This window comes from Ruditapes philippinarum, unplaced genomic scaffold (assembly GCF_026571515.1).
Source record: "Ruditapes philippinarum isolate M1 unplaced genomic scaffold, ASM2657151v2 ctg355_1_1_1_1, whole genome shotgun sequence".
NCBI classification, from domain to species: domain Eukaryota; kingdom Metazoa; phylum Mollusca; class Bivalvia; order Venerida; family Veneridae; genus Ruditapes; species Ruditapes philippinarum.
Window position 1 is genome coordinate 305,510 of NW_026861237.1, and position 27,475 is coordinate 332,984.

Here is a 27,475-nt window from a genome sequence, read left to right on the forward strand (position 1 = left end):
TAGTGACATGTGTAAAAGCAATATATGATACACGCGAATTCAGATTAACTGTATTTACGTCCAGTCCAATGGACCTATAAGGCCCCCAGACACCTTAAATTGGCAAATATTAAAGAGTCTTCATTAGTTTATGACAAATAGTTTGCATTATTACTGCGCTAATGGAATGTTAGTTATTGTAAATATATATTATATTATTCTATACGAGTTTATATCTTGAGGAATAAATTCAGATCAATATTGGTCTTGCTTTCTTACGTTACCAGGCCATTTGATTAGTATAAATATGGTATTAAATTGGCATTATAATGCGTTTTAATTGGCGTTAGTACGCCTTTTGGTTCGCGTTACAACGCCTTTATTCGCGTTACTACGCCTTTTGATTTGCGTTATTACGCCTTTCATTTCGCGTTATAACGCCTTTATTCGCGTTATTACGCCTTTTGATTCGCGTTATTACGCCTTTATTCGCGTTATTACGCCTTTTGATTCGCGTTATTACGCCTTTTGATTCGCGTTATAACGCCTTTATTCGCGTTGCTACGCCTTTATTTGCGTTGCTACGCCTTTTTTCGCGTTATTACGCCTTTTGATTTGCGTAATTACGCCATTTGATTCGCGTTATAACGCCTTTATTTGCGTTATTACGCCTTTTGATTCGCGTAATAACGCCTTTATTCGCGTTATAACGCCTTTGTATTTTTATTTTTTATTTCATTTGACACTATTAGGATTTCGTACTCTTCTATAATAATGTAGGGAACCTCCGTTTCTACTTGACCTATTTTATATCCGGTTGTTCTACAGCTTATGTTTCTATTCTGTGAATTTACCGTGCATTTAAACCGATCATGAAATAAAGTGGACATAAAATTATTTTAAAATATGCGTGCATTAGGTTCTGTTGTTTTGTGCTGCATTTCATTGTGGATTTTATCCAGTGAAGCTGGTATGATAAATTATTATCTGTTTTAACACTTTAGTTTTTCTGTTTTATGAGGCTTAAGCTAACGTGTAATGTGTAAGCACACCTACCGTGCGCAGTGGTACGTGTGCAATGTATTTGCCCCACTGTCATTGTGCCAAGTTTAAGCAGCCTTGAAAAGCCTTTTTCATAGTGTCATAGAAATTTTAACTTTTAACAGGAGGCTTTTCAACGAAAACAGCCATTTTTCACAAAATGGTCATGAAGTAATGGGTTATAAACAAAATACAGAAAATGCCGCAAACCACAAAAAAGTCCAGTTTGGGTAATTCCAATATTTTTCATCATTTTCTGTAAATGCTAAGACACAGCTCAATCTTTATATGATATAAACTATTTGAGATTTGTTTTTACTTTTATTCTATACACCATAGTTTTCTTTCTACTAGATTTTGACTTCCATCCATGTACTGGAATTATTAATTACCCATACATTGATATCTATAGCTATGATGAGACTGTATAATATATCTGTATTTACAGAGTTACAGTTATGACATTATTATTAAAGTGATTCTAGTCGCTGGGTCGTGTGGGGTTGCGTTTACTGAACGCCACCTTTCCTTGTTGATCTTGATTATCATATTTACATTAAAATATATAAATAATAATACATGTGTTTATTACTCTACAGTTTATAGGTATATACCCAGTGTAAGCTGGCTAAACAATTTATTTGCAATAGAGTGAAAGAAATGTTGTAAAGGGTGACTTAGCCTGTACGTTGTGGTTATATGCCTATCTTTAGGAGAGGTTTATTTACTGTATTTTTCAAAATATTTTATTTTCTGAACGTGTGAGATATAGCGGGTATGACCTTTTCAGCATTTGGGGTTTAAAATTAGTACCCATTCCCATGAAAAAGGGTCAACGGGGGAAATCCCCCGGGGACGGTTGCATGGTAATATAAAATATCCCAACTTCTCTCCCTAGAAAGGGTTAGTATGGCCCTTTTAAAAGGGAAAAAAATGTTTGAAATAAGTTTAAATTTTACAAGCCCCTCAGTAAGTCATATTCGGGAATTGTTTTTTTTAAATTTTTTTCTAACAGGGGGGAAGTTTAAAAAGGACAGCCGGTGTTTGTTTTTAAATGGAGAGCCCCTTTTTTTAATCTCCAGGTTCGGGCAGATTTTTTTTCATAGGGGTGATTGTTTCCAGTGGAAAAAATTTGGATGGGGGGCGGGTTTTAAATGCTACAAAAAAAACCGAAAATGTACGAAGAAGTAACCGGGCGAAAGGGACAAAAAATATAAAAAAATACAACAAAGTGGCCCCGGGTTTTTTTGTATTTTCAGGGGGCTCGGGTGTTTTAAAAAATGAAACATGCCCCAAACCCAACATCATAAAAATTTCTTATCTAAAAAAAATTTGTTACTTTTTTTTTGATATAGTACTTTTATTTTCACTTTTTTAAATTAAACCGGGAAAAAATTAATTTGGCATTATCTAACTGTCTCAGCATTTTTTTTAGTAAACAGAATTAAAAAAACATATAAAAAAGTTTTTTAAATTAAAGACAGTATGAAAGTTTTTCTTTTTTTCTTTTTTTTTTAAATTTTAAAGGGAATTAATTTTAACTGTTAATTGAAATTGTAAAACCCAATTGTGAAATTCGGGGGACGAATTTAAATTTAATTTTTGGGGGAAGTATGCCCACGGTTAGAACGGGTTCCCAAATTTAGGGGAAAAGATGTGTAAGGGGGCCGGGAAATACCCTTAGTGGGTTAAAAGCCGGGGAAACGGATTCCCGGAAGGCCCGGGGGTTCCCGAGCCCCGGTCAGGTTTCACATTTTCACCCCCTTTGGGGACATTTGGCCCCCAAGGGGGGAACCGTGTGCTTATAGTTTCAGATTTTCAATTGGGCATTGCCCCTGAAAGCATTGTAAATTCGGGGCCCAATTTCAATATTGGGGTTTAAAGGGTATGTCTGGGTTCAGAACTGTTCCAAATTAAAAAGGGGAAAAAATGCTAAGGGGCCGGATAGTTTAAAGTCGGTAGAGCCTTGGAACGGTTTTCCCGAGGGCCCGGGGTTTCGGGTCCCGGTAGGCTGCACATTTTTCTCACCCTGTGACATAGATATGAAATGGACAAGTGCAATATTGTAGGCATGATACTTTTAGATATACAAAAGGCAATTGATACAGTTAACACCATAATGCACATGAAACCTCAAGCATCTGGCAAAAGTAATAACAATAAATAATAATAGTAGTTTCAAGTTTATGTTTCCTGAATAGGACAAAGCTGGTGGGATGTGGCTGGTTACTGATTCCCACTACTGGGGTTTCCAATTTTCCTTTTTGGTTCAAACAGGGTTCCATCATAATTCCTATTTTTCATATATGTCAATGACATAGAAATAGAGAAAAACAGAATGTCTTCAATCATAAGCATTAAGCTTTTGTTACATGCCAATAACTCAGCTATACTTGTATCTGGTATCTGGCATCTTGACAAGAGACATAGTCTATTCTTTTTGGGTCCAAGTTTAAACTTGAACAGGGTCCTAGCCTCTATGTCACATTTTCATTTCTTCTATTAAGAATCTAGGTGCAAGTAATGATCAGATATGTTTTGCCGTCGTCTTTAATATTTGCATCAATGCTTTTCTTGTCATATATTCGGTTAATTATATCAATAGTTCATAATTCAGGAATAATACCAGTCTCTAATTTAAGATTTAAAATTTTAACAATTATTCTTTTCATTTATAAATGTTGCTTTGATATGTTCATTTACTATATTGTCGTACCCAATGACTTGTTTATTTTTAAGGAATTTTATTACATACGCAATGTATTGTCTGTGATTGGAACATTTATTTTCTCGTTAGTTTATGTATTCATGAAGTCAGGTCTATTTATATTTTCATTTCTTTCATCATTTTTAAAATTTAGACTTTAAGAGAATATAAAAAGGTATGAAAAAGAAGCTTTGTTAAGCAATAAATCACATTTGACTTATGAGCATTACATCAATTAAGCATACGATCAATTAAATCATTCATGGCAAGATGGCAAATTATGCGCATACATGTATGAACAAATATATAACTTGTTTAAAAAAATAGCATGATAATGATACTTAAACATTTGAATAATTATATTCATATTGGGAGAACAAAATAAAATGTTTCAATTTATATATTTGTGCGATATAAAAAATTTTTGGTTGAAAGTTTTTAATGTGCTTTGTTTTTTTTCCGCTTTTTTTATTCCAAAAGCTTCATAATACGAAATTGCAAAGATTTTCGAATTTTCATTTTTGTTTTCGCTTTTAATAAAATTTAATAAATACTTTTATATTTATATAAAATATATATAAAAGCTCGGGGCCTCCAAAAAATTTTTGATATACTTGTTTTTCTTTAATTCCAAAATATTAAACATTCAATTAAAAAAAAAATTCATTCTTCCTATGTTTTAAAAAACCCCATTATGGCTTCTAAAAATGTTTTTTAATTTTTTATTCCTCTAAAGGATTTTTTCTGTGGTACAATGTGTTTTTAAGTAAATATATATGGGATCATTATCAACATAGACTATAAACGTGAAAGATATTAAGTATAACTAATGTATTGATGAGTTTTATGCAATCTCGTATGAGGAATCAGTACGAAAAATCTAAAGATATTATTATACATGTATCATTTATCAGTTAAAATATAGAACATGTACATTTCATAGCAAATGCACATAAATTTTTCTGCGTGTGAGAATCTTACGGAAGCGTCCTGTTGCCAATTAAACATGTTTTATAAAAATTGAAAACTCCTACGTAGGAGATAGAAAAGTCTAATTAGGAGTTTATAACTCCTACGTAGGACTTTGTAACTCCTACGTAGAAGATAAAAAAGCCTAATTAGGAGTTTATAACTCCAACGTAGGACTTTTTAAATCCTACGTAGGACTTTTTAACTCCTACATAGGACTTTTAAACTCCTACGTAGGACTTTTTAACTCCTACGTAGGACTTTGTAAATCCTACGTAGGGCTTTGTAACTCCTACGTAGCAGATAAAAAAAAGCCTTAAAATTAAGGAGTTATAAGTTTTACGGTAGGACTTTTATAACTCCTACGTAGAGGAAACACCTTATAAAGTCCTTACTTTGGAGTTATAAACCTCCTACGTAGGACTTTTTTAAACTCCTACGTAGTACTTTAAAAACTCCTGATTAGGTTTTTTTTTTATCTCTACTTACGTACGAGTTATAAAGTCCTACGTAGGACTTTATAAAGTCCTTACGTAGGGTCATGAAGTCCCTTACGTAAAGGACTTAAAAAGTCCTATGTAGGAGTTTTACAAACTGCCAAATTGGCTTTTTTAACTTCTACGGTAGGAGTTATAAAGTCCTACGCTACGAGTTTGTAAGTCCTATATAGGACTTTAAAACTCCTAATTAGGTTTTTATATCTCCTACGTAGGAGTTATAAAGTCATACGTAGGACTTATAAAGTCGTACGTAGGAGTTATAAACTCCTAATTAGGCTTTTTATCTCCTATGTAGGAGTTATTAAGTCCTACGTAGGAGTTACAAAGTCCTGCGTAGGAGTTTTCTTTTTTATGTTAAATTGGCACCAGGACGCTTCCGTAGAATCTAGCTAGATCTAGGCAGTGTATAATTCTAAATGACAATGATTTGCTGTAAGTCTTAAAAAACCCTCCAAAACAGAGCTCTTTTAATTTTTAATATCTAAATGATATTTATGTAAAGAATTTTAACATTAAAAATTAATAAAACTGATGTATACTATCGCAAAAGTATCGTCTGTATAAAAGTTGTCGTCTGCCTTATATCTATGTTATCGTTTTATACAAAAATAGAACATAAGACTGGTAGACTGATAGATATCTGGATACGTGGTGGTTCAATATTCAAATTTTTATTTACGTTAGATTCTCATTAAACATATTTTGATACTGTACACATTTACTCACGAAATTTAAAATATGCGAGATCTTTACTGGACAGTTTTCATTTTATAATATTTAACCATTAACTCATAACTTTAAAGCTATTTTTTTTTCATTAAAAAAAACCCCACCAAATACATAAATATATTTCATCCTTTAAAAAAATCGATATTCATTTACAGCTGAAATTCATTATCTTATAATTACACATTTTCATTGTTTAAAGTCATGGACATTGTCACTTTGTCTGCGTACTGATGACTATTTCTATAGAATAGTCTCTGTTATTTGGGGAACAACTTATACCCTGCCCTGGTTATGACGTAGGTACTGTATCTACGTCATATCCTTTTAACGCTGGCGTCGAATATTGTAACAAGGAAGAAATGAGTTGTTGAAAAAAATGGAAAAAATCGCTGATCAAAACAGCAATCGATAGTAATATCTTCTAGATATGAATCGATAAGACGTCGGTGATTTTCTGTGTGCCCTATAAGCAGCAATTTTGTTGATATTTTTTCCACGATTGAAGCGGATTTGTTCTTTGGTGGAACATGGAACACTGAATCAAGCAGGATATTATATGGACAGAGAAGTTTTCTTATTCAATTTTCAGATTTAGATATTCAACAGATTGTTGTCGAGAACAGTTTAAATTTAAATTATTTATATTCATTGTTTTGTGAATTGTACTTTGTCTAGCTTTATGCTGATGCTAAATTGACAATTTTACGATGACGATCCATGGATCTACTCTCCCCCACGGCTATTCATTTTAAGCTATGTCTATTTCGCTTATAATGTTAAATCATTCGCGGTGTTATTAGTTACTGATGTAACGATGATGATTGTAATGAAAAACCTTTAAAAAAATAATGATCTATGATAGATCTACATAAATAATACGATGATCTAGCTAGGTCAGTAGGTGCACTTTGCTATTTTCAATGGCGTTTAAGAATGGTGGAAGCGAGAATTTTTTGTTAACTTGTGCTAATTGTCCTGAATTAGGAAAAATGTGTCTATTAATCTAACAGGTTCATAATAATCAGTTATTATTAGCTAATCAGTTTTAAACTATATTTTATTTGCTTTTAAATCTTCAAAATAGATCTATAATTTTCTTTTTGCTGGACGAGATTGGTAGAATGTGATGAAAAGACAATACACTACTGGTCTGTATGGGAAATGTGGAAATAAATGCGATGGTGATCAGCAGCGTCTTGTGCGGACTTCCTGACATTTGATGAATTGTTGTATGAGATAAATTGGTGACAGATGTTAGTAGAGCTAGTAGTTTAGTTCCTTACAGTATTAGGTGAGGTATTTCCTGTTTAAATGTTTATTTTATACATTATTTTACAATGTGAAACCTAGGTTTAGATCTACAAGTTGAACAAATTAATTATTCAGTTATATTTCAGTATTTGTTATCATAGATGTGGAATACATTGCCTTATTTTAGGACCTATTGTTTTCATGGTAAAATTAAGTATGCATAATAAGCAAATTATGTTGGATAAGAAGGGGTTAAAATCACATTAAATAGAAATTGATAAATTAATAATGCACAAATAATTAAAAAGATGCAGACTTCAATGCAACATCAGTCACATGAGTAAGATATTAGATAATAATAATTATAGTAAATTAATAAACATTATATATAAAAATAAAATAATAAATAAATAATAGTAATAATAATAATAATAATGAATTGATAATAATAATAAATTATTAATGATGATGATATAATAATAATAAATTAGTAATAATAATAATGAATTGATAATAGTAATAATAATAAAAATAATGATCATGTGATCTAATGATAATAATAAGACAATCATGAATTCATAATTATAATAATAATAATAATAATAATAATAAATTATTGATAATAATAAATTAATAATATAATAATAATTTAAATAGACTATGTTGTTTTATAATTCATGGTGTAGGCTACATTACAGTACAGATTTATAACAAATTATATTTGTCACACAATTTATTGCAATTTTGAGTTGACAAGTTTGTAGTTCACTTTTCATTATAAAATTTATTTTCCATTGCACCTTTTATTTACTTTACACAACATAAAAAGATAAATATTTTAATATAATAAATGGATAGCTAATTTATTAAATGATTGTGAACCCCTTTTGATGATTTAGTCATAGTGAACACCATCCAAATATAAAACTTTAAATTTGAAAGTATATCATTTACTTTTTATTTTTTCTTATAGTTTGACAATAGATCTACACATAATTAAACTTAAAACTTTAATTTAGAGGGTTGAAGTTTTAAATTTAGAGGTTAAAAGTTTTCCATTTCTTTAGGATTTCTTGTAATATCATGCTATATGATAGGTACTCATTCCCCTAAGCTAGTGATTAAAGTGAACACGCTTCTTAAATTTTAGTGTTAAACACTGTTGATAATATTTACACAAATCATGCATTCAACGTTTAACTTTTTCTTTGTTGAATGTTGTTCCAAAGGAAAAATCATTCAAGACAATTTTCTCTTGGCTTTAGTATAATACCAACTTTGGTTGAATTGCAAGACCAATTTTTATGTAAACTAATAGAGAATGTGAGGTTTGATATTTAAAAAGTTAATATAAATCGTCTTACTTTAATTTCCATGTTGAAACAATATTTTATTGTGAAAAGTACACCCTATTAAATTTCAAAATAATATGGTTATGATATTAAAATGACATTGTGCCTATTTTGTCATGGTCAAGTTATGCTGAATTGACTTTTAAGTTTATGTTTCAAAATATTGACTGAAAAAAAGGTTATTGACCTACAGCTGATATTTTAAAATGTTAAGGATAAAATATAAGTATGCCTAAAATATAAAAAGACTGTCCCAAACTTTTTATAAATTGAACATTTTGGGTAATTTCCAATGGCATTGATTTATTGTTCATAAATGGAAAGTACATAATCATTATAAAAATTGAAAGGAATTATGGCAAGATTTAAACTTATTTGACTTTCACCTGTTCACTCATTATAATTAAAGCCTTGGATGGGCATTATGCATTATGTCAAAAATATCTATTACATACTGTTTACTGTTTAGTACTGTTTACATTCTATTAGTGTCAATTAAATGTAAAAATATTTTTATAATTTTGTAATAAATTGATAAGCTCTTGATATTTATATAATTTTTGTTCTTAAAATGATTGCCTTTTTATCTTCATGGTAATAAACTTCGTTGATTTCTGTCTGGATTATTTTATTAACAATAAAAATAATAAGGCACATAAAAAGCACTAACTTTACAATGTTTAAATAAAATGATGCAAATACTTTGGCAATGTTCTAAGGTTTCACTTTGTTCAAAACTTAAATTACCATATTATTAGGCTATTATTGTTTTTTCAGCAGCTACTTAATTTGATAATCAAAATGTCTTGGCTGAAAATCAGCAAATTCTTTCTGTATTTGCAGATAGATTAATGAATGTGGCTTTCAATTAAAATAAAATGTAAATACATGTGTATTATTATAATCAATGTTTATTTAAGTCTATTAATTGGTTGAATTGACTAATAACCAATACAGAATCAAACAACTTTAACTGACACTTATAGCTGGATGCTGCAAACTGACCAGTGAAAGAATATTTTGTGTAATTGCTGATAACACTGGCAGTAGAATTTATGTCCAACAAAAAGCTTAAACCATTATTCTTGGAGTTTGGGAATTTAGTATGTTTTTGGCCAATAAAGATATTTTATTAGTAAATATTCCATGAAATCTATTAATTGTTTCAAATCTTTTTACAGCTCAGTTAAGTATATTAGTATAAGTACCTATTTTAAATAAGCGCTTCACACAGTTGTAAGAAAGACAGTCCAGGACTGACCAGGATGGGTGGTGTGAAATGCTGCAAATTGAAAAATATAGCTCGAACCTATGTTCAATTGTGGCAACCTATGTACAATTGTGGGGTAAAAAATTACACGTTAATATTGCATGCTATTCTAATGACAATATTAATAGGTGCTAAGCATACTAAAATGTAATACAAGTGTTCTGCCTTGTCGACGATATGATGCATTAAATTGTTGCTAGTTTTCTTTACCGCATGGAGTGTAAGTGTTTACATCATGCGATTTAAAAACAAATGGAAACCTGATTAATGTAACATTATTAAACATGTTGGTTGAATTGGAAGGATTCGAACCCATGGAATGCAATTGGAAATATCTGCTCTCAGAGTCATGCAGGTCTCACGATCTTGATGGTCACTATTGTATTGGGCATATGTTTTCGGCGCGTTGGTTGGTGGCTGCCCCCGGGGGACCCTCGCCCACTTTGCGGCCCTCCAACCCTTCAGAACCATAATATTGAAAATTGGGAAAAAACGTTGGGGTTATGGAGTTCAATTATTATTAAGATGAGTGCTGAAAAATGTGCAGCGAGTTGCATACCTTTACTAAATATGTATATATATAAATCAATTTTTTATTTTTTTGTGGAAATGAAGGTAATTGAATTAAAAGCATATACCAAATATTAAAACATGTTTCAAATGAAAAATACTGCAGTTTAAATGGTTTTGGGGGGTGGGAGGGTTGTGGGGTGGGTGGCTGATCAGCGCGCCGAACACCTATGGCATAGAGTGGTTCAGGAAAGGTATATTTGAAAAGTTGATGTGTTGATGCATAATTTATAGTTCAGTTGATTGAATGCACTTATTGTATACATGTATCTAGCACATATTTGAAGCAGTTTGAACGTTATTGCTAAATTGATATCTCGAAAACATGCACTGTCAAAAGTATATACATTTAGCTAGCACATATTTGGAGCAGTTTGAATGCTTTTGCTTAATTCATGCCAAGAGAAATGGCACTGAACTCGAGATCTTGATGGTTACTACCCAAATTATTGTGTTTCAGATAGTGTTATATTTGATTTATGAGCGCTAGTATATGCATATTTTGTTGGAATGCTGCTTTATTTGCTAAGTTGAATTACCTACATGGCAGTGTTGTATTATAAATCATAGAAATGGCTGGGCACGACTAATTTTTTTTAAGTATTCAATTCGCCGGAGCCAATAATAGTATGATATTGGCGAAGCCAATATTGTATGTTATTGGCGGAGCCTTCGACTGGAAAACGGGAAATCTCCCGTTCACCATCCGAAGTCTAGTGGCGGCCGGCGAATAGACATTTTGTGATACTGGCGATACTGGTTTCTGCTTCCCAGAACCAATTTCGCGCAACAGTGTCAATGCTGTGTTGTTGCTCATATACATTTGTGAAAATTGACTATTTTGTGAATGAAGAATTGAAAGACTAGTATTGCTTTGATCAATTATTTTCTAGAACATACTGTTCCAAAAGCTATACAGTTTGTTCCATTTGCTTGTTTTGATTTTGTGTCATTTGTTTTTTTTGCTATGGATGCCCTAACAGGGTTTTGTATGCCCGGTATCCAAACCTTTTGGCTTTTATTAATGGAGTCGTGCACATAAAATGCCAAAGATAAACTAAGACATTACTCAGTGAGATAAATTACATATGCCACTATGTATGACTATAAAATAAAATTAGTTAAAGTATGATATTGTTTTGTTGTTGTCCCTAATAATGATGACTATTTCTATAGAATAGTCTCTGTTATTTGGGAACAACTTATACCCTGCCCTGGTTATGACGTAGGTACTGTATCTACGTCATATCCTTTTAACGCTGGCGTCGAATATTGTAACAAGGAAGAAATGAGTTGTTGAAAAAACCCACCCGCCCTCCTCGTCAATTATGAGTGTGAAGTGTCAAAGATTTGAGCTTAAATTTAATACTAGTGTCATGCTTGTTTTGTTGTTTCTGTCCTCTTTTGATATGTTTTCAGATTAGCCAACAAAGCGACGTTTTTCAAGACAGCTAGCCCTACTAAATACCACGGAAGAGGTATCTTTTAGGAAAACTGCTTGGGCCAAAACCACCAGCAGAGAGAATTCGACAACGGTGCGACTCCAGAGATGTGTTCTATGAACTTTCAAATACTAGATTTCACATGTTGTGTCTGCTAAATTTGCATTTTGCGGCCGGCGAATAGACATTTTGTGATACTGGCGATACTGGTTTCTGCTTCCCAGAACCAATTTCGCGCAACAGTGTCAATGCTGTGTTGTTGCTCATATACATTTGTGAAAATTGACTATTTTGTGAATGAAGAATTGAAAGACTAGTATTGCTTTGATCAATTATTTTCTAGAACATACTGTTCCAAAAAGCTATACAGTTTGTTCCATTTGCTTGTTTTGATTTTGTGTCATTTGTTTGTTTTGCTATGGATGCCCTAACAGGGTTTTGTATGCCCGGTATCCAAACCTTTTGGCTTTTATTAATGGAGTCGTGCACATAAAATGCCAAAGATAAACTAAGACATTACTCAGTGAGATAAATTACATATGCCACTATGTATGACTATAAAATAAAATTAGTTAAAGTATGATATTGTTTTGTTGTTGTCCCTAATAACTACTTTCGTGTTCTCCTGTGTTTATCTTTCTTTCTGCGGCCAATCTTAACGTTACCAATACGCAAAGTCACGTTGTTTGATTTGGAAAGATCGGTTCTCAAGTTTGCCGTTTTTTCCTGGAGCTATTTTACTGATGAAGATTTTTCCGTTTGAATACCAACTATCGTCTTCTTCTTTATCTCTGTCCTTGAGTCTAATAGACTGTAAAACTTGTTGATTAAGCCTGGTTAAGTCATGGCCTATCGACATTTCTGAATTTTTCAACTCCTTCACATTTTTCATAACAATTCCCTTTACTTCCCTGCGAACAAACTGCCCTATTGTTGGTCTGGTTCTACCCGGTAAATATCGACCCAGTCTGTGAGCGATACTGATATGATTGATTGTGAAGTTGATTTTCAGCTGATTATTTAATTCAGTTACTACCAGTTCAGCTGTCATGCCCGATGTCTGTTTGGGATGTCGTCTCTGTGGCCGTATAGACAAATATTGTTCATGTTATTATATTGTTCTGCATCGTTTTGTGTCCCTTCATTGTAGTTAATTTCCCATAATACTGTATTAACGTACCTTTGTATACACTGTTATGAGCTAAACGCAACAGAGACGATAACGCAGCAAAGATTTGACAATTGTTAATCAAAGAAAAACTGTTATTTATAATAATACAAAACTTATGAAATTTAGGTTTGACTCACAGTCTGAAATTCAATTGTCCACCACTCAAATTAAACCAATGCCCAATGTCCACAGCAGAATATCACAATATGTCCAAAACACTTCCCACACAGAATACAGAAACCAAACTAATATATAACTACTTAGTATGTTAGCTTTACGATATCATAAGTACAATAGCACACAATCAGTATATCAACATCACACAATAGCACAAATTAGCACACACACACACACACACACATCTCGAAGTACAAACAGTCATCATATAAATACTATCAATGAACAATCTAGAATACTAAACAAGTTAGAGAAAGAATATTCCAGAATGAACATGAAAATTCTTGAAAGAAGATTAATGAACATGAAAAATTATATAAACATCAGATAAACAAAATTAATTTAAAAAATAATAGTGGCAAAAGTAGGTATCGAACCTACGACCTCGAGATCATCAGTCTTGCGTTTTAACTACTGAGCTATTCAGAAAATAGATTGCTACGCATCAAAACTCCAAACAGGTGTTAGATAGCCTATAAACAACGCTAAGACCGGAATTGTTTCTTATCTTAATTAGACGCTACATTAATTACATATTCCACAATTGATTACGCTATACATAATGAACATTACACAACTCAAATTAAATAAATGTATAGACACTAGATTAAATAGAGAATACTAGTAGAGATGAAATATTCTCTTTTAGAATGGTGGTATCTGTCTCAAGTTATAAAATCAGATTCTTTTGATATAAATAAAACTCATATTCATTGTCTTATAATATTATACATGTTTAGTGGTGCATGTCAACATTACAAGTAGAACAAAAGGAATTTTAAGATGTTTCTGGATATCTGATATCATTCAGTGTTTAAATGAGAGTGATTTCATTGTCTTCGTGACGTCAATTATAAAACGTGGGCTAATTTGTTCGTGTATTCTTTTGAATCGTTTGAAAATGAAGTAGTAAACAATTGAGAATCATAGAATACATATTTATTGTATTATGAATTTGTCAGGAAAATATTTTCATTTTGCTTATTTTGATAATAAAAACTATCGTTGGTCAATTTTAGAAGAAAGTTAATTTGTACCTAATTTGTAAGCAAACTTAAAAGTTATTGTAAAGATATGTTAGACCTATACACGTGTGTTTTATGATCTGTTAAAATGCAAGTATGTTAATTTGATAGGAAATATAAACAAGGTTTTCACTTTATCATATCAATTTACACACATTATTCTATTTGACCAAATTTCAATTTAATAAGAAATCTTTAATTTTTCAGTTTTCATATTTGATATCAAATATCTTCTTACATGAAAGTCATTTTTAAACAACTTTATTGAATAGAAGGTGACATGTTGACTCACCCAGGACGTGTTGACAAAAATTCGGGACAAATTGACAAAAAATGACAGTCTCTTAACATGATAATATTGTTTGGTAAACAAAACTAGTGATATAAATTTAAATGGATATGTAACGCAAACTTTTTACGGAAAATTTAAGCATCGTAATGCTTAAAGGTCCAGTGGAGGGGTTGCTCTGTGTTATAAAGAGTTGATATCGGATGGTATTACAATTGTTGAAAATAGGTATGACACTTTAAATTGGATAAGATTAGACAAGAACTTTTTTCATAATGAAACAGATATTTATATATAAGATAAGATAAGTTATAGTTTTCGTGACATGTGCATACATGACATAGATACATAATATACAGATTAAACAAAAGGCACCCGGCCCTTTGGGCCTATATGTCACCAGGAAATCAATGATGTCATTATTTACATAATTCTATAAAGTTACTTCTTTTATACACAGGATGATCTGAAGTACAAGAACATATACAAAATACTAGTAATATATTTTCTTATGTTATCAAAATTTAATGTCAATACAATCTATTAAACAACTAATTAGTTACTATGTAAAGGTACAAATATATATTGCTAAAATGAGCTAGAAATTCTCAATGAATTTGCGTATAAGGTACATCGTTTTAACATAATAAAAGTAAGGAATAATGAAGTATCTAAATAGAGTGGCCACATGGATGAAATGTAAAATAGCAGTAACATCGGACTATCTTGATTACATATAAACACGAACTAATGCTTCAATTAATTAGCAACATACATATCTAAGTTAAATAGACAATTAAATTTACGTTAACCATACTGAAAAGCGGAAAAAAGTTCCTTAACATTGTGATCATAAATATGAAATGCAACAAGTAGTGTTTAAAATAGATAAATGCAGAATCCCTAAAGAAAGCCCAGCACGGCAAACTTGAAAATGTTGCAGGCTCGGTTTGATTGAGCCTGTTCATGGACGGCACTGGAAAGTGCAAGTTACCGTCCACGCCCCCTAGCACCGGCTTAAGCAGAATTCAACATTTAAACATGAAATAGTAAAATTTTGAATTTAGAAACATCCGCAGATGTGTTCATACGGCGGTTATCATGGAACCTTCAATGTGACACTTCCGTGCCATTCCATGAAAAGCGGCGTATGGTCCCCAAATAATAAAAAGCGTGTGCCCTAAACGAGAAAACAATGGGCGGAACTAAATAAAATGGAATTTTGAAAGGGGATCAGAGGTTATGAAGCCTGCGTATCACAGATAAGACGTCAAAAGACAAATTTTAAAAGCAGGCAACATATCCTAAGGGTGATTCAACTTTATTCAAGTAGGAATATTGGAACGACCCAACTAGAAAATGCCGAAAAGTTGAAACTAAAAATACCACAAGCACAACAATAATGTCGTGCTGAACGATTTTCAAGGATCGAAAATATAACATCATTGATTAAATGTACGGGGAGACGTTTTACAGCCGCCACACGGCACAAATAACACGGATGTGATCATAAAATAGATAAATGCAGAATCCATAAAGAAAGCCGAACACGGCAAACTTGAAAATGTTGCAGGCTCGGTTTGATTGACCCTGTTCAGGTTTAAACTTCAAAAAACAAAATTGCATATATACTCACATTATTCAAGTACTACGCAGCACATTTATTATAACAATATATACATTTAAAATACAAATGCAATACCAGTTACTGTGCAGAAGATACGACATTATAGATTGAATTACTGGACTAACGTTTAACCAAATCGTAAACACATACACACCATCGCACACACGCACACACGCGCGCACACACACACACACACACACACAGGTTGAGATTTGGAAAATAGTTTACTTTTGAAAGTTTATATCACTTAAAATGTGTTACTAAACTGGTGATAGAGTGATCACACTATTTAGTATTCGAATAACAACAATATTACGTTACTGAACTTGCGTTAAAAATATCGTATATATGTATATAAAAAGAGGTAAGGTTTCAATAATAGAATGGACACAGACATATAGTGAAACAAAGAAAACTTCGAATTACAATATTACATAATTATATTATATACACATTCATTGCAAAATGGGTTCATTTTAATTACATATACAAGACTATATGTATACAATGGTTTAAGTCAAAAGTCAAGGTTAATTGATTACTATGAGAACAAGACACTTTTTTTTAAGGTAAGCGGATATAAGAAATTTTGCAAGTTTTCTAGGGTTGTTTGAAACAATATGAGATAGTCTCTGATTCGTGTCCATGAGAGGATCGTTAAGGAAATCAAAAAAAGCTCTGAACTGATTTTTACGCAAGTCTTTATACTGTTCACACTGAAAAAAGAAATGTTTCTCGTCTTCTACACGACTCGAGGTACAAAGTCTACATAATCTCTGATCAGGCTGTTCTCCAATGTAACGTCCTGTTTCAATTCTTAACGGTAGAATACCAGTTCTAAATTGACACAGTATTGATCTTTCGTTATTGTTCAAGTTCAACAATACATAGTCTTCGCATTTAAAGCTCTTTCTTCAAATATTCGGCACTGTATTTTTGGCACTGTTTGGACATCTTCTGACCAAATATTGGAATAATTGGTCATTAGCATGTGATAAGTTAATAACTGTTCTATTGTCGTAATTTGAGTCTAATCCAAGTATGGTCATGACATGTTTTATATCGGAAGACCAGTTATTGTTGCATTTAGCGTAGTCAGTATTGAACACTATTTTTGTAATTCTCGAATCGTCGATTAATATTAATCGATTCCACAGTCGCAGAATATTTCCCCATCGTCTGTGAACCCAGTGTCACCAACCATCGCGAGAATAGACCCTTTCATTTAAGCGATAACAGTCAGGGAAGAGTAATTATATCCTTCTATTATTGTACTCAATCGTATCGGCATTGTCCACCGTATCCCCCGATGACGTCATCCAAGGGCGACAACTTGAACCCAGTCTTAAATGAAAGGGTCTATACAAATCTCGCAGAGACTATGATTTTGCTTTAACAGTACTATGTTAAAAATTCGTTGTCATAATTATGTTTTTTTAGAAAATTAATACCATACTGTCATCAGTGATAGCTGTACAGCATCTTAAGTATATCACAAGAAAAAAAATTGTGTAATGAAAATGTAAATACTCATGCACTCATATAATCTGTATCTATTCGATAATTATTTTTAGTTTAAGTATAAAATTCAGATTTTGATTTTTATACTATTTTCACTTTATAATTTCAAGTTGCATTTGATCTGTACTTAACCAATATGCTATGCATCTTATAAACACCAATTTTTCATAGTTATGCAAAATTGTATATATTTTTATTTGTTAGTTTTCAGTTTCTAACATTGTTTTATTATGTAAATCACTTAAAAGTGGCAATAAAGAGTATATATGTACAAATTCAAAATAAAATTCTGTTCTGTCAACTGTACGAGTTGATTCGACAACATTTTAGATAGTTATTTATTAATTAATTTATTATTTGATCGGGTTGCCATTGTTTTCATGAATACAAAAAGTATTAAAGTCTATTTAATTTGTGCTTCAACAATCATAACATTGAATTATATTTGGCATTTTAAAAACTATGCGTTAGATTGTGTACTAATGCAAATTACCATGTTACTTTCAGCTCGATGGACACAGTGGAAAAAAATAACAACATGTAGCGCCAAACCCTGTAACTGTCATGTTCCAAAATCAGGACAAAGGAGAAAATGCGAACAGGGAGAAATGTAAGTCAGTATGACGGGATAGCAACTTTGAAGCTGTTCAACATATTTTTTTCAACTGTATCGTAACTTTCGCTTCTCTGTTAAAAAAGAAGCAGCACTAAAAAAGAAACAGCACTCTTATCAAAGTTATATTTGACTTTCCTTGTACATATCCTCGATAAGTGTGGTTTATAAGAATAAAAACATATACGCAAATAAGTTTTAACATTGATTTATGCCAATAAATTTAAGGGAACGCTGCAAAATCTCTGTCAAAGTCATTGACTGTTATGTTTAAATTCATTATATTTAACTATCTGTAAGAATTTCATTAAAGCAAAATGAGCAATAAAAATTATTAAAATAGTATCATTCAGTGTTCAGATACATGTACTATATTTTGGAATATTGTTTACGTTAATTATTTTAGATTTATGTTGCGGTTTTGCATCCGTGAGGAATCAGATACGCACGATTGTCAGCGGGACAACGGTATTGGAGCCATAAAGAAAGAGAAATGCATAAATGATGGTACAAATTGCCCAGGTAAATATTTCATTTCATTGTAAGTCCCATCTATGTCCTTATTCACAATTATACTTATCTTTAGGAAAAAAAAAAATGAAAATATATTTCAAAATATAAAAATATATAATTGGTATGCCAACAGAGATTTACAATCGTTTAATTGTACGAATGTAAAATTATTTTGATAAATGTTATTTTTATATATATTTTGTTATAATTAATAACGCTGAATGAATTATTTCCACTGAAAAAGCCCTTAAATTTTGAATTCGAATAACTTTCTCCACAAACTATCAGTTTTCATTTTTTTTTTCTGATTTCTATTACAAAAAATGAAAATGCGATAAAACAGTTATAGTATATGAAACTCCTTAGTTACGGTGGTATAACACTGCCTGGGGCGACATCTCTGGATGTTTCTGCAAGATTTTGTAGCAGAAACACCCCTTGATGTCATCCCAGCCATAGTGTTATATCCTGTAACTAACTCGTTTCATATACTATAACTATTACCAATCAACTTGCATGCTGTATTTTTAATCACGAAAGACAGTGCGGTGACTGGGATTCGGGTAGCAGTGCACTCTAGGGAACGCACTGCGCATGTATGGGTATAAGAATTTACTCTGTCACATTTTCAATTGAAAGGTCTCCAAACTATAATACAACTTACAATTGAATGATACCCGTAAGGATAATAGAATACAAACAGATATTACAAGAACTCCGATTTCAAGTTTCTGAGTAGTGATTTGTGTGTATCTGTTCGTGTCTGGTTCAGACAGATATATCTATTATAATTTTAAACATTATCAAAACTAAATGCCAAACATAATACTATTCAACTGATCTAAAGAAAATGTTTCTTAGAGACAACTTATTTAAAATTAAGATTGTAATGAATCTTTCTTATGGTGGCATATTTCTGCCACCAGATAACCATATAACTTACTAGTAAATTAAGAGGTTACCTAGTTACTTAACTAGTTAATTTGTTCAATAAATAAAAGATCTTAACGGGAAATAAATGCATGTTAGTGCCTACAACTGCCATTCTTTTATTATTTTACCAGCTTAATATTAATGGGTTTAATAGTTAAGTAACTAGTTAACCACATTATTAACTAGTTTTTTAAGTGATTTACTAAGTAACTAGGTAACCAGTTAGCGATATTTTGGATAAGTGGTAAGTGATTAACTAGTTACATGACTTGTTAATCACTTAAATAACTAATTAATTATTTGGTTAACTAGTTACGTAACTAGTTAACCACTAAACTTTAATGTTGTAAAATGATAAAAGGATGGCAGTTGTAGGCTCTAACATGCATTTATTTCTCGTTATGATAACCATTTAACTAACTAGTTTGTTAACAGGTTAACAAGTTACGTAACTAGATAACTAATTACTTAACTGGTTAGTTGAGTGATTTACTAGTTATGATACTAGTTAACCACTAAGCGATATTTTGGATAAGTGGTTAGTGATTAACTAGTTACGTAACTACTTAATCACTTAACTAACTAGTTAATTATGCGGTTAACTAGTTACGTAGCTATTTAGTCACTTAACTAACTAGTTAATTATGTGGTTAAATAGTTACGTAACTAGTTAACCACTTAACATTAAGCTGGTAAAATGATAAAAGGATGGCATTTTTAGGCACTAACATGCATTTATTTCCCGTTACGATAACCATTTAACTAACTAGTTAATTATGCGGTTAACTAGTTACGTAGCTATTTAGTCACTTAACTAACTAGTTAATTATGTGGTTAAATAGTTACGTAACTAGTTAACCACTTAACATTAAGCTGGTAAAATGATAAAAGGATGGCAGTTGTAGGCACTAACATGCATTTATTTCCCGTTACGATAACCATTTAACTAACTAGTTAATTAAGAGGTTAACTAGTTGCGTAACTAGTTAACCTCTTAATTTACTAATTAGTTATATAGTTATCTGGTGACAAAAGTATGCCACCAAACTTTCTATTATTTGTTTGTTTGTTTTGTTTTGAACAGGGTGGTCCGACTGGCAGCTTGGAGAATGTGACTGTATGTCGAATATTAGACTTGTACAGCGAGAGTGTAACAATCCCCCACCTATACACAATGACGTTCTTTGTAAAAGTAAGTGTTTTTCCTGAAATTCAGGATGTTAATTTATCAGTTTTGACAAATTTATTTTAAGACGCTCTTTATATATACATATACAAGCATATATACGCGTAGTTCTACCACGTGACGTTTTATTTTTAATGTCATTGAATTTACTCAACATGATACCACTCTTAAGTTCCTCAACAAATATCAGCATTTACAACAGTAACTGGTAATTCCGCTGGTAATCCTGCTATTTCAGGTGACGCTCGAGATGAAGTGATGTATGAAGAACAAACACGTGTCTGCAATTGCACTGGTAAATTCTTTGGGGTTTATTCTTTTAGGGTACCTTAGCACATGTCACTGATGTTTGACTGTGTGTTTCCAGTGACATCTCTTCTGTATCTAACCACTTACACAGATTTGATACAAATTCGATTTTCTGTGCAAAAATGTCTGACTATAGCATACACTGTATCTGGTTTAGAGAAGCTTAAGTAGATTTTTTTAATTTCAACCTTTATTTCTTACAAAAGCTTCATCTCTATAATTTCAAGTTTTAGAGCTCAGATATTTGGTGTGATGTCTTGTATGATGGAATGCTATTTAGTTTGTTCAAATCAAGACCTGGGGTCAAAGTAGGGCCCGCCCAAGGGGTCATGTGATTTTATTTTACATAGTGTTATTAATAGTATTTGCTTTTAAACATTTTTTCCCTAAACTTCAATCATTTGATATTTTTAATGTTTAACATGGTACAGTTAATCACTGTCCTAGATTTTCAAAGCTTTGCTCTTTAGAAGCTCAGATATTTGGTGTGAAGCATTCGATAATGTCCTGCGTCAGGGATCATAAAGGAAAACTTTTAAAAATTTGTTTGTTCTAAGCGCTGTGATCTAGAGCTTTTAAAAATATTTGTTGTGTAAATCATGAACTTTGATACTTTATTTTGCATAGTCTAATGTTGAAACAATCTTAAAAAGCGCTAAGATATTTCATTTGTAGAATTGTATATGAGATCACTGCTAAGTGTGTTCAAATCATGTTTTGCAAAATTACGGCAAAAGAACAGTTATACGAGGAAGCTTAGATTTTTGTATTAAAAGTAGAATTCATAAATATTTTACACAAAACAGCTCGAAACTAAGAATACACGAAATTACGATGGTGAAAAAGTCATATCAATGAAACCACGAAAGTGAAAGTGCGCTGATGAAAAATCAAAATAACGAAAACGTGTTTGTGAAAACTCTGTATAATTTCGTGTTTTCAACATCGTACTTTTTGACTTTTCACTATCGTTGTTTCGTAACTTCGACATTCACCCTCGTATTGTGGACATTTCATAATTGTATCATTGCATCATTCATATGCTGACAAATTGACATAATTATTTCAGTGAAATTGTTCCCTTGGTAAAAATATTTTCTTATATCATCATGCATTTTAAGTGTGTGAGTGCGCATGCCAGACAGGAACGCGACGGTACAATGTCAGATGAAAAGTCGAAAGTACGACGACGAAAAGTAAAAATAATGAAACCAAGATGGTCAAAAGTCGAAAATACGAAAAAGAAGTCAAAAATATGTTGATGCAAAGTCCAAATAATGAAAACCAAGACCGTGAAAAGCCGAAGGCCCGATGGTAAAAACTCGAAAGTTTTAGTTTTCACTATCGTGGTTTCGTTATTTGGACTATATAGCATCGTACTATCGGCGTTTCATCATCATACCCTTGCCTTTTTACCATCATAAGCGTGAGTTTTCATTGTTTCATATGCTTGTCGCGATAGCCGTAATGGAAAACAAATTCCACTTATTTAAAAGACAAATAGGTTATAATTTGACATATTTTAACATTTTAATTATCATATTATATATAATGTTTTGATATGAATACCCTCAGATATATTAACATTTCATATATCAGGTTATATGTTGTTTTATCATTATACAGAAGACGAAATGGCTACAACACCTACAACAACAACAACAACGACGACGGGGTCATGGACAATGCCTCTTCCGGTATGTTACATAACCAGCTGAATTTATGTAATTTAATTATTGCTTCAAAGTAAGTACTTGCCATTGAAACTTAAATGATGTAAATAACTAAACACAAGGTGTGCAAAAATCTCGAAACAAAGTGATCCCTCGGAAGCATTAATCACAACAAAATTACATAAGAATTGCAGACTCTTTTTGATTGACTCTGTACATGAGGAAAATGAATAAGTGCAACATGCCTCACGCCCCTAGCACCGGCTTGAGCGGTACTCAATTCTCAACACTTAACAGTAATACAGCCTGGCCGGGCTACACGTCCTCAATGCAAGATTCGATCATTGCTACAAAGTTAAGGTTAATTGCCCACTATATATTTTCAGGAAAATATCATCACAAAAGCTAAACAAAAGTTTATAACTTGTTCCAATTTGACTTTAAAATGCTCTAGACTTAAGTTATATATCTCATCATACATTTTTTTCAAGAAATAATAACTTAAAAATGTAGATCAGTGGATAAAACTATGTAGAAATTAAGAAAAAAATTGTCATAGATGTTTGTCCTTTCGTAGCTAAGTTTTGTCATATATCCGCAAATCACTAATTCAGTAAGTATTGTGTGGAAGCTGTCACCTTTTTTCCGGCGTCTCGTCATTAACTGTTTTTTTAGTACCTCTCTATCTGTCAGCATTAGCTCCACTTTCCGAAGAAACAAAGTGTAGCTATTATCATGACCCTCTCGTCGGCGTTCGATTACCCTTTCGTTAATGTCCGTATTTAAGAAACAATTTAAGCTTTTTTCACTTCAAACATGGTATATATGTTTGTTGTCAAAAACGGACGCCATTTCAAAATGGCAGATAATCCTTAAATTATTGTTTGCAAAGTTATGTACCCTTTGCCGCTTAGACTTTTAGCCATAGTCAACGTTTTGTTTAAAGTCCATTTTCCAAATAACTATCAATGAATTTCACTTCAAATTTGATATATATGTTGACAATCAAAACATTCCACCAGATATTCCTTTTTGCAAGTAATGCTCCTTTTTGATAAAATTGTCAAAGTTGAACTGTTTAAACTTTAAAACGTTTTTAAGTTATTAAATTGGAATGCATTTTTATTTCCTTTGTTTGACTGACTATCCAACGCTAAGAAAACTGCAGCGCGCCGTATGTGTACGGGTCTTGTTTAAAAAAATATTTAACCGTTGAAAATCATTTCAAAAATCATTTCATGTGTAAATAATCGTCATTTACTTTAAGTTATAGATCCTACCCTTTGGTATCTTCGAAAACTTTGTGATATTTTTTCAAGTGCTCGAACTTTGTGATTATTTTTGGCAAACGCATACTTGTCCTTTTCTTGATATAAAACTATGTTGAAGTGAATATAAAATTAATATATAGTAAAAAGTTAACAGTTACCAAATATTTGTCGATGATCGGCTAAAGTCGGTGATTACGTACACTGCAGTATCTATGCCTCAATAGAAACTAGCAATTATCACAGTATTGCAAGCAATCCATAAGTCCCCTACCGGTTAGAACCCCAGCAACATTCTGATGGGCCATTGGACATTCAATTTTACCAGTGAATGAATGACATGAATGAACTTATATCTTTTGAGTTCTAAGTTTTCTATATCACAGTAATGTGTTAAGTTTCTTTGCCTAGTAAGGAAATTATGTTTATACAACCTTGTCATATTATTACGATGTGGGATTTTAAAGTAAATCCTATAAGGAATGAAGGAGTTGGAGTAAAAAATACCAATTTCTCGAAAAAAATCTATGTTCAAGGGGGACATAATTCTGGAAATAGTCTTGCTAGAGTATTTAACCTTCTCAAAAATGTTGAGTGATAATAAAAAACATATATATGAAGTTTGAAGTAGATACATTAGGAAAGTTATTTAAAAATAATAAAGAAGTTATTTAAAAAAGACAACATTTTTTCATAAAAATTCTAAGTTCAAGGGAGATAATACTGATAAGTTTTGTGCTAGAGTTGTAAACCTTGTCAAATATGATGTGGTTGATGACCAGAAACTTATATTTAAAGTTTGAAGTAAACACCTTAAGAAATAAAGAACTTATGGTGAAGAAGCTGAAAAAATTTGAAATTCAGGCTATTTGTTTCCATACCAACCAGAATTTTCAACATAGGAAGAAAAGAAAAAGATGTGCATAATCTCCAGACTGCCATCTACGCATATTTCAAGTTTCATAAAAATATTTTCTGTACTTTTTGAGTTATCACTGGATCCAGTTTATGTGTTAAATTTGCCATATTTTCAGATTATTTGGTGCCATAGCAACCAGAATATTCAACATAGGAAGAAAAGAAAAATATGTGCATAATTTCCAGACTGCCATCTACCCATATTTCAAGTTTCATAAAAATATTTTCAGTACTTTTTGAGCTATCACTGGATCCAGTTTATGTGTTAAATTTGCCATCATATTTTCAGACTATTTGTTGCCATAGAAACCAGAATGTTCTACATAGGAACAAAAGAAAAAGACGTGCATAATCTCCATACTGCCATCTATCCATATATCAAGTTTCATAAAAATATTTTAAGTACTTTTTGCGTTATTGCGGGATCCAGTTTTGTGGACGGACGGACTGACGGACTGACAGACAGACGGACGGACAGACGGACGGAGGGTAAACCTAAAGTCCCCTCGGGTTAAACCGGTAGGGGACTAATAAGCTCATTTCACTCATTTAACTACATATCGGAAAATAAGTAGAGGATTGGGAACGTTTTGTGTTGTTTCTTTTTTCTTTTTTTTGTGACACCATTAAAATATTTATACATGATGTTTCAGTGTTGTAAGGAAGATGCCTACGATTACAAAAGTAATGATTATGAAATTAATGGTAATAGCTTATTTGGAGGACCTGAAACAACAACAACAACAACAACAAAGAAGCCATCTCAAGTGGACCTCGACTACTATGATATGTATTATGAACTGCTTAAGGAGTATCCTAATTGTCGAAATTGTAGTCGTGCAGAAATAGAAGCAGAAAGAGGTAACTCAGACAGTGAAGATTACGGAGACTTCGAAGACTACGAGTATTACGGAAACTACGGAAATTACGGTGGAGACGGCGGAGACAGTGACTATGGGGATTATTGAAACCGTCTTAGTTAGGACTTCTGTATTATTTACAAAACTAATTACGATGACATGTCATGACTGAGATTTACAAATAGGAACAGTTCATAAAATTTAAAGTTCTTTTCATACAATTATGAAAAGTCTTGTCCCAGCTGAACAATTTTGGCATCACTGCCATTACACAGGTTTGTTACATAGAAACAACATTGTTTAAAAATGGAAATATGCTTCTGTATTTTTTTTGGGGGGGGGGATTTCTAGACAATTAATAAACTATTCAAAGTCATCATTGTTTTCAAATGAACACACTAAATAGCTAAAAGTTGTTAATAAATATAAATTAAAATAATTGAGTTACAGGACATATATATTGACACCAGTGTATACATGACATATAGCAATTTGAAATGAAAATCTACTGCGGAGATATATGTTTTCAATAAAAGAATGTGTCAACTACTGCACTGTATGGCAGTATTACAAAATGGACAGTATTACAAAATGTTATAAGTTGGGCACTCTGTATTTCAAGCTAATAAATAAACGTGTCATATTTTGTATTTCACTGTACACCAACGCCGTGAACAACTGATATACTATAAATACAAAAAAATATGACTGTACAGTACAGTACATACCGTCCTTCTGTTCCTTTTTTCATACCCGTCATATGTCGTCTTTTTGGTGGCCTAAGGTGACTGACTGAAAATGGCTTGTTGTTTTCCTTATACTGTTGTATTTCTTGGAATATTGTTGGCACTGCATCTTGAACGAGTTGAAGTTTTAAACTCAGTCCAACACAATCCATCACGCTAGGTGGATGAAGGAATGAATCGTCGGTGAAATGTCTAGCACATAAACGGGAGGTCTTTGCTGGTTCAAAAGGCTTTAATTTTCCTCCAAATTTTTTAATGATTTAATAGTGTTAGTCCATTTTTTTCTTAACACTTCATCCTTGGGGAAAATGGAAGAAACCCTTCCTCTCTGAATCACTTCTGTTCAGGCATCCAAATGCCACACGATGCACCATGACTCCTTGAATTTAATTTACTAATGTAAACTTATAATAGATATTTTTCAGAAAGAAAACGTAAAATCCTTTAATTAAAATCTCTCTCAAAACAAAACTTCATACACAATACACAGTGCTATCACTTCGATATTTTGAAGTACTCGCAGAAATATTAATACACAAATGGCTGACAAGTAGGTCAAAACAGATGCAAAATGATATTCCTACGTCATCAGCAAAAAATGGCGACGAACATGCCCATTCTTGGCGGTTCACCTTTAAATTTCTAAAATGTGTAAATTTTTGCAATAGAAACGTAGAAATTATTCCATGACAACGATATATGACAATACAAAGTAAGTTTTTAATAAAAGATTTGAGTCGTCTTAAGATTCATGCCAGTGATCGACTATGTTTCTTTGTTCATTAAATCCACTTAAGCTTCACATGTCTTAAAGGACTCTTTGAGTGTGGAAGATT

At 32.0% G+C, this 27,475-nt stretch overlaps 1 protein-coding gene across 1 annotated transcript; it reads left to right on the forward strand.

Moving 5' to 3' along the window:
• Positions 1–770: 770 nt before the first annotated feature.
• On the forward strand, positions 771–26,536 carry LOC132714984 (uncharacterized). Its single transcript, XM_060697941.1, has 7 exons — positions 771–949; positions 18,128–18,230; positions 18,640–18,755; positions 20,764–20,871; positions 21,104–21,160; positions 22,801–22,871; positions 25,687–26,536. The coding sequence occupies exons 1-7, from the start codon at positions 886–888 to the stop codon at positions 25,999–26,001; spliced, it is 834 nt and encodes a 277-aa protein (XP_060553924.1). The 5' UTR covers positions 771–885; the 3' UTR covers positions 26,002–26,536.
• The last annotated feature ends 939 nt before the right edge of the window (positions 26,537–27,475 follow it).

Bases quoted from the DNA above. Each gene is read 5' to 3' on its own strand.
- LOC132714984 (XM_060697941.1), top strand. From the start codon at position 886: ATGCGTGCATTAGGTTCTGTTGTTTTGTGCTGCATTTCATTGTGGATT. The intron at 18,231-18,639 runs GTAAGTCAGTAT...TAATTATTTTAG, and splicing joins AAATGCGAACAGGGAGAAAT to ATTTATGTTGCGGTTTTGCA. The intron at 20,872-21,103 runs GTAAGTGTTTTT...CTGCTATTTCAG, and splicing joins CAATGACGTTCTTTGTAAAA to GTGACGCTCGAGATGAAGTG.